Raw genomic sequence first — 7,925 nt, forward strand, 5'->3', positions numbered from 1 at the left:
CTGCCTCACAAGGCAGGATACTTCACTGTCGAAGTCAAACCGATAATTGTACTTACTGTTCATGAATTTCTCAAAGCCTACTCTGTCCAACCGTTGCATAAAGAATTGCTTATAGTTTTGTGGACGGATTTCCACAAAGCTAGATATCCCTGAATCACTTATTGCATGGAGATGGAAACTGCTGGTTTAATTTGTTATTTTCTACTCAACTTCATTTATGAGTGCCTTTTTAATCTTCTGGTGAGCCAAAACGTATTTCCTCTAATGTGCACACACTCCTTTGCGAAGGCATATAACAATTTACTACGCTATTTTCCCGATCAGGAAAAAATTGATCATACTAGAAAAACTTTTTCAAAGCCATACTCCAATGAAGCGTGTCTCAAACATGGCAATATCGCACCGGTGTTGTTTAACACAGGCGATAACGAGGGTGATAGAGGTGGGTATTCAGTTGTTGGCGTTCCTGATAAATTATTTTTCTCCTTATTTTAACCAAAGCGAACACAATCCGGCAAGAACTTTGGTCTAATGAATTTGATATGTAGATCTTGGCCACAAATAATCCGACATGATTCGAGTCACTTCATTGAAAGCATATGTGAGGGATGGTCAAGATACGTGTCACAATGCCCTCACTCCACTATTACCTGACCCTCCATTCTCCAGGGATCTTTCCTGAATACAGAGGTTTTCTGCCACATTAGATGTTTGAAATGCATTTTTGCTGGAGAGTAAGATTAGTCTCCTACAACCCGAAAAGTTATCGGTTGTTAGTAGAACCTGGTGTCATCAAAATAGACCTTCGTGTATATCCTCGATTCTTTTTTATTGTTGCATATATTTTCCAGATATTCAGGCTCTACCGTATGGGTTAAGTGACCTTGGCATTATGTGCATTGATATATTGTTCCTGAATATACACACGTTACCTCAAGGAGTGAGGAGGGTTTGTAAAGTGCTCCACATTGAGTCTTTCCGATATACTTTACTGAATAGATTCATCAGTAGTTAAAAGAGAAATAGGAAATTCACTTCCACACTTTTCATCTGCGTTGATCACGGAGACAGTGGGTGGCAATCGCCAGTCATTGTCTAAGTGGACAGGTTTCCAAGCCAATCCCATGCATAGGCCACCCGAACTACCACTTCGGTCGTGAGCCAAAATTAGCTGATGAACACGCATAAACCAAGTTTATTTTTACTTCATGCTAGAACAAAGTAGAGACTAACTTCCACAGGAATCACACAGACGTTGATGGACTTTCATGTGACATTGGTGTGCTTCATACAATCTTTTGGAAACAAATCCAGCGTTTTGTACCGTCCCGATATCGCGCAGGCAGGTAAACATGAATGTACAGGACAGAAATACATTTACCTGTAACATTGGAGTAATAAATGGAGCGACAGTGAGGGTTGCTCGCACACCTGTGTGTAAAAAATGGAAAGGAGAAGGAAGAACATGCATTATTATGCTGTATTCGTGCTGTCTTTATTCGTGTGGTGTACCATTGTACGATTGTGCAAAACCCACTCTCCTATATGCGGGGATGGTAAAACCTATTCAAAAGCGAAACTAATTCGGGAAATTTTGTGACTTGAATTCAGATTTTCTGGATCAAGGAAACGTGGAAACACGATACAAATCGATTTTACTGTTAATAAGCCACTGTTCAGTGGAAGACAACCGGTTGGAGCAGAAAAAGTTGGTCTTCAGGTGTACAATGACATTCTGGTATGCGAATGCCATAACCACACATTAATCAAACGGAATTTTAGGTAGAGTTAAAAACCACGCTACCCAGCCCAGAGTTCTGACAACCACCTACATCGAGCTATATAGCCACGATGGTTGTTGAATTGTCTTTTACGTCGTCCGGCCCTTGTTATACATTAGTCAGCATATCTACCTATTCAGAAATCAGGTAAATACAAGGCGCCGATGGAGTGACACGCTCACCTCACCCGTCAAATGTTCAAAGTTCGAATTCCTTCACAATAGGGGGTAGACGTGTGGATGAGTTCTTCCAGAGCAAAGCTTACTCAGTTGACTATAGCCTAAACACGATAAGAGCAATGGGACACGGGATAGCAGTGATCAGCAGATCATATGGTAGGCAGCTGCACTTTTATTAAATTTGTTGCAATGTACTGCACACCTGAATAGTACAATGAAGAGGTTATTTACCTGCAGTGAATAAACTCGGCATCCCCTTGCTGACAACACTAAGCCCAAAATCGATTAGGAAACATATCCAAAATCCTTCTAACGAAACCTTTAGCCACATGATGAATATTATTCACATGGTTTCTGCAAGAAACGTAAATGTATTATTTTATTTTCCTAGTTAAGTAGTTCGAAATGCTTGAACCCTGAATTTCCGAAAGAAAATTAATAGTTGTACGATACATTGTCATAGCCAAGAAGAAAAACAATTCACCATAGAAGTGCAACTTTACCAACACGAATGAAAAGTAAGGTAAAAATGACGAGTCGTGAGGTGTATGACATATGAGCTTCTGTCAGTGGGAAATAAGAATCAACCAAAAGTTGAATTCGACGCAGCTCAATACGATGATAGCCGGTCAATCGGGATTTCACTCTTCAGTTGAATTAGTCACTCGCGTGACGCGAATTCCGTGACTGACATGCAAGTGTTGCTACATTCTGTCTCGGTGCATGTTCATTATCCTAATGGTTAGTCACTCGTGGTAAAGGGCTTTAATTTTTAACCAGTGGCAAGGAGTCACGGGTTCGAATCGCTTCTATCACTCGCCATGATGATGCGCACTGCTGATACTTTTCAACTAACATCAAATAGCTCTCATAAAGGAAACTACTCACAAGGTTGCTGAAAACTCTTCGACAGCTCACGACCGGTTTCACCCTTCTTGAGGCTCATCAGCTGGACGCGGTTTCCGAGTTTCCGTCAACCTTATGTTTTACTTGAACCCTAATTGGACTGTTTTTAGAAGTATACTCATTTGTAAATCAATTTGGTTTTATCTGTTTACTCAACTGTATCTCTCGTTTATGATATTCTACAACTGATGGTGCTGCACACAGGCCGCCCCATGTTTCAGTTGGCACGATATTCGATTTTCATGAGGGAAACTACTCACAAGGTTGCTGAAAACTCTCGTGGGCTGTCGAAGAGTTTTCAGCAACCTTGTGAGTAGTTTCCCTCATGAAAATCGAATATCGTGCCAACTGAAACATGGGGCGGCCTGTGTGCAGCACCATCAGTTGTAGAATATCATAAACGAGAGATACAGTTGAGTTTCTCGTGAAAACCAAATTGATTTACAAATGAGTTTGTTTATCAAGTAGCTTTGTTCTGGCCACCGGCTTTCACCATCCGGTGGCACTTACTCCATGTTTTACAAAGCATGTTTCACTACTAGAAAATTAATTTGTCCAACTCCGGGGTGACTACTAGGAAGTCATCACCATCGAATCGAAGAAAGTCTCAACTTGAAAAAGATCACACTCAGAATGAAAACCGAAAAGTCTAGGTTAGTTTTTGTTATTCCAGGCCGTTTACATCCCTAAAAAACTCACAGAGAAAGTTGGAACAGAAATCGACAAGAACGAATGTCACGTTTACCGGTTTCAGCAAAGGCAGACCGCGCAGGCCAATCTTCGAAAGTGAATTGCATCAACTCTTGTCTAATAAAATTGCCAAGACCATCTTCGTGTCCTTCGTGTTGAGTCGAAGTTTAGCCATGTTTCTTTGAATGCCCTTGTAAATTAAATACGAGAACCCGGCAGGCGACAGATTTGGTGCTTCTAGTTACTGACACGCTATGCGTTCGAAGTCCCCTCAGCAAAAGCCAACAAACGTTTTCTAGTGGACTTGTTTTGTTATCATGGTCACAGGTTAATTGAGCCGTACTTCTAAAACAAAGCTTACGAAACACGTGTAAATGTCCGATTCATGCTGCTCTGGGAATCAATACTCTACAGACCAGTTAGTAGGTGGCCCACAAAGAAAGTGACAGGAAAGTAAATGAAATCCTGCTAAAGTGTTTTTTTCGGAAACTATCTCCATGAGCAAGCAACAGTCTTTTTTCTAGGGAAGACACGTATTGCGGTGGTGGCTGGCGAAAAAACCTCTGGATCCATCAGAAGATGTCATATGACTAACTTTTCAATCCTAACTGTTGCTCCTGATTTACCTTAATAATGGATGAGTGGTACTCCTCAAACTCAGATATACTATTGTGTAATAAGGCATTCCGTCTCTAGTAGAACAGTGAACATGTGTAGAATAAATGGTTGTGACATTCTGAAGATAATGTCGAAGTTTATCAGTTCACCTCACCTGGTGACACAACCTACGCTTGTTTTCTCCCGCCTCTCATTAAAGCAAGCGTGAGGGATGGAATCAAATTTTATTACAAACGCTTGCTCTTCCACAGAACAGTCTTTGAACTTGGCTCGAAGAATTCTGGTTTCAGACTTCGAGAAATATTCACATAGCACTTCACGAGTTGATGTTCGAGCAAGCGAGCTGGCAATTAGTACTTTCTTAGCAACCTGTGCAAGAGCAAGAGGTTCATCAGGGGTGAACGGATCCACTCTCCACTCAAACTCGGTCATATCCACGGCTTCATTCGTTCGCGGATCACTGTCGTACCACACAGTGGAAATGAAGCTATTGACCGGTGGAAAATTGTGGATACTCGTCCATATGGTTTTGAGATCTTTAGTTATCCGACCATTCATGAAAACATTTCGGCCGACCAGAAAGTGCACGCGATCTGCTGTGCTGCTTAGCGCGCACAGTTCGTTGGCCACACAAAAATCCGCAGTTTTTTCAGCAAGCGAAACAAAGTGCTCAGCAGCACAGAACACACTGATACAAGTAATAACAAGTAGATACAGCCCGTTCATTACCAACTCCCTGGGTGCAGTGAAGACGTTCTCAGCTTTACAGTGAACATATAAATAGCTATTTTGATTGCGCTTGCCCCCCCCTCCTCGTTCGGTGCTGCAGTTACCTAGGTATCACGCGTACATGTTTTCAGTATTGTGGTTTCAGTGCTCGGGTGACCATTGGCAACCTTAGCACAATGAAAAGCAATTTGGATGATCTTGCAGATTCTATGGTGTAATCACTCTTCTAACGTTTGTTGTTTTACCTCCTATGCTATAAAATGTCCATTTGTTGTTGTTGTTTTCAAAGAAGAATAGGGTCATGCGGAAATTTCGAAGCCTGTCCACCGATCCCCATGAATAGGTCAAACTAGACATAAACAAAAAAATTTGGTTTCGAAGATCAACCGTCAAAAAACCTGGTACACTTCTGAGGACCTGTTCTAGAAAGTGATACGCTTAAATTCTCAAGCTAACTGAAATAAGACAGCCGTAGTGACTGAAGTTCCTTACCAATCAAATCAGATTCGGATTTCCTTATTGCTAATGAGTTAGCCAGCGTGAGCGGCATATGCATACTTGGTTTCTAAATGTCTTTTGAGATGCCACCTTCAAGTTCCAAAATATGAAGTTGCAAAAGAAAGTAGCCTCAGCTCAGTTCGAGGATCTTCCAACTTAGGGTAGAAACTGAACAACTGAAATTCTACTAACTATACCAGCATTCTCCCGCTCAGAAGCCAGGAAACTCCCGCAAGTTATCAGACCTGCATAGGTCGCAAGATCACTAAACATACGAAAATCTGTTCTGAGGATTAATACATGTTTTAAAGAAGGGATTTTCTGAGACTAACCAAAAGACTACCAAAAGCATGGAGGCCAAAAGGCTTCAAAATATCTGTCTGGGCATCATACGACTGAAAAGTAACACATGTTACGCGTTTTACTTGTTAGCCGATCGCCTTACAGGAGAAACTTTTAACTCACCAAAGTTGAGGATAGACTTCAGCGGTGGCCAACAACTCAGTGACAATGTGTTGATGCACCAGCAATCCATGGTTGAATGTAGCCAAACGAACTTTAATCTGCCAGATGGTTAAACGGGAACTGAGCGAGACAAAACATATGGTTAGTATGCAAGTCACCTCCCCGAAAACGAGGTTTATCGTTTGTTCATTCTATCAAATGTGAATTAACCCGGCCTTCCCTCATAATCCTCTCCCAGCAACCTGGATACTGTTTGCTATTCTATAGGCAAACTACTTATCGGATTGCTAGTAACCATCAGTAGATGGATATCAATACCTAGTCCACTGAGATAATGAACGAAAACTAGCTATCATGTTTTCATTACTTTGCCGCTTACATAAACGAATTATTGCTTTTATGGTTCGATTGAGAGCGGCAGTCTCCTTGTCCTGTGGCTTACATAGCTGTCTTGGACGTAATTTGCTTACTTCATATGCACTATCCACTTTACATTGGGAATTTAAGGTAACCATTGGACAGATCACCCTCTTCACTCAGCCCAGAATACAACTTTCTTGACAGCTTTGTCTTACTCAAACAGAAGAAGATCCAAGCACGACATCTGACCGACAAAACCAAGAAGATGAACTAAAATTCCTGGGACGATTGTTCAACATGAACAGCTTCCCACAACGGTCCTTGGGGAATCTCATTCGCTTAATGGAAACATTACCATAAGTTACACTACGTAAGGAAAAACAATTGCGCCCTCCTTCTAAGAGGCTTTCAACTGCAGCGCTGATTACAAAAAGCTCAAAAAATATTCTGACTGACATATGACACCACCGATCCGTGTTTGAATCCCGCACGCCCTCGTTATCAGGTTTCATTTGAAAGAGAAACTGCGGAAATCTAGGAACACATTCTTCGTGTACTCGTTCGTATGCTCGATTCAAGCATCGTCCTTTGGTCGGACAACAAGGCGCCTACCAGACTTCACATATTAATACGGCCTCACTATGCTGGACTGTGTAAAAGTGAATTCCAGCTCATGCACAATCGTCGTTTTCATCGAGATAAATAACCACAAGAAAAATGGATGCTCTTCACTCAACCGGCCTGGGATGCTCAAAGCAGTCGGAAACCAAAAGCCGGAATATATCGACTCCTGAGTACATTGAACTTTTGTCAGGAAAGTGAACCTAGTGTAATGAGAATAGGCTCGGTCTCTTTGAGCTTCTGTAGGTCTGTACTCAGTTTAGCCGGGTTCCTACATCTGACACAGGTAATTTGTATCACGATTGTTTTGATTTCCCCAATATGTGAATGTTTGCATGTAGCTCTTGGGATTAGCATGACTACCAGTTATTTTCGTATGAATTCATAATGGTTTAGGCTGATGACAATCGAACAAACAAATTTTGGTTTCCGAGAAATAGACTCATTTGAAAATCAAATAGGTTTTCACGAGAGACTCAACTGAATCTCTCGTTTATGATATTCTAAATATATTGCGATATCTCGAATATCGTGCCGACTGAAACATGAGGTGGCCTGTGTGCAGCGCATTCAGCTGTAGAATATCATAAATGAGAGATTCAGTTGAGTCTCTCGTTTGAGTGATTTGCAAATGAGTGTGTTTCTCGAAAAGAGTCAAATTTGGGTTCAAGGAGAACATAAGGTTGACGGAAACTCGGGGACTGCGCCTACCTGAGGAGCCTCAAGAAGAGAGAAACCAGTCGTGGGCTGTCGAAGAGTTTTCAGCAACCTTGTGAGTATAAAAACGTTTGGTTTACTGTGCCATTCATTCTGGGGTTACTCGCACTGAGTTATGGCTGACCCTATAGAATATGAGCGTAAAAGTTATTAGTTAGAGGCAAAAATCCTCAGGGTTGTTTGTGGTTTGCGTGAAGTCATGGTTTGTCAAATAACTTTACTTTTGTAGCCGATTAGACTATACGTCCAAGTTGGAGTCGAACAACTGCCAAAAAATTGACTGGATGCCTCAGCCGTATGTTACACATTCCGGAGCATCGTCTCTCGTGTCTTCTTTAAAATTGCAACCTGGGTAACATGA

General features: G+C 41.6%; 1 protein-coding gene across 1 annotated transcript; it reads right to left on the reverse strand.

Moving 5' to 3' along the window:
• Window positions 1-1,183: 1,183 nt before the first annotated feature.
• T265_04135 (hypothetical protein) lies at window positions 1,184-7,474 on the reverse strand (the record flags this gene model as incomplete). The annotated part of the gene is made up of 3 exons (XM_009168793.1): window positions 1,184-1,381; window positions 4,346-4,862; window positions 5,867-7,474. The coding sequence occupies 2 exons, from the start codon at window positions 4,730-4,732 to the stop codon at window positions 1,229-1,231; spliced, it is 540 nt and encodes a 179-aa protein (XP_009167057.1).
• Window positions 7,475-7,925: the final 451 nt, after the last annotated feature.

Source organism: Opisthorchis viverrini (genome assembly GCF_000715545.1).
Source record: "Opisthorchis viverrini unplaced genomic scaffold opera_v5_65, whole genome shotgun sequence".
NCBI classification, from domain to species: domain Eukaryota; kingdom Metazoa; phylum Platyhelminthes; class Trematoda; order Opisthorchiida; family Opisthorchiidae; genus Opisthorchis; species Opisthorchis viverrini.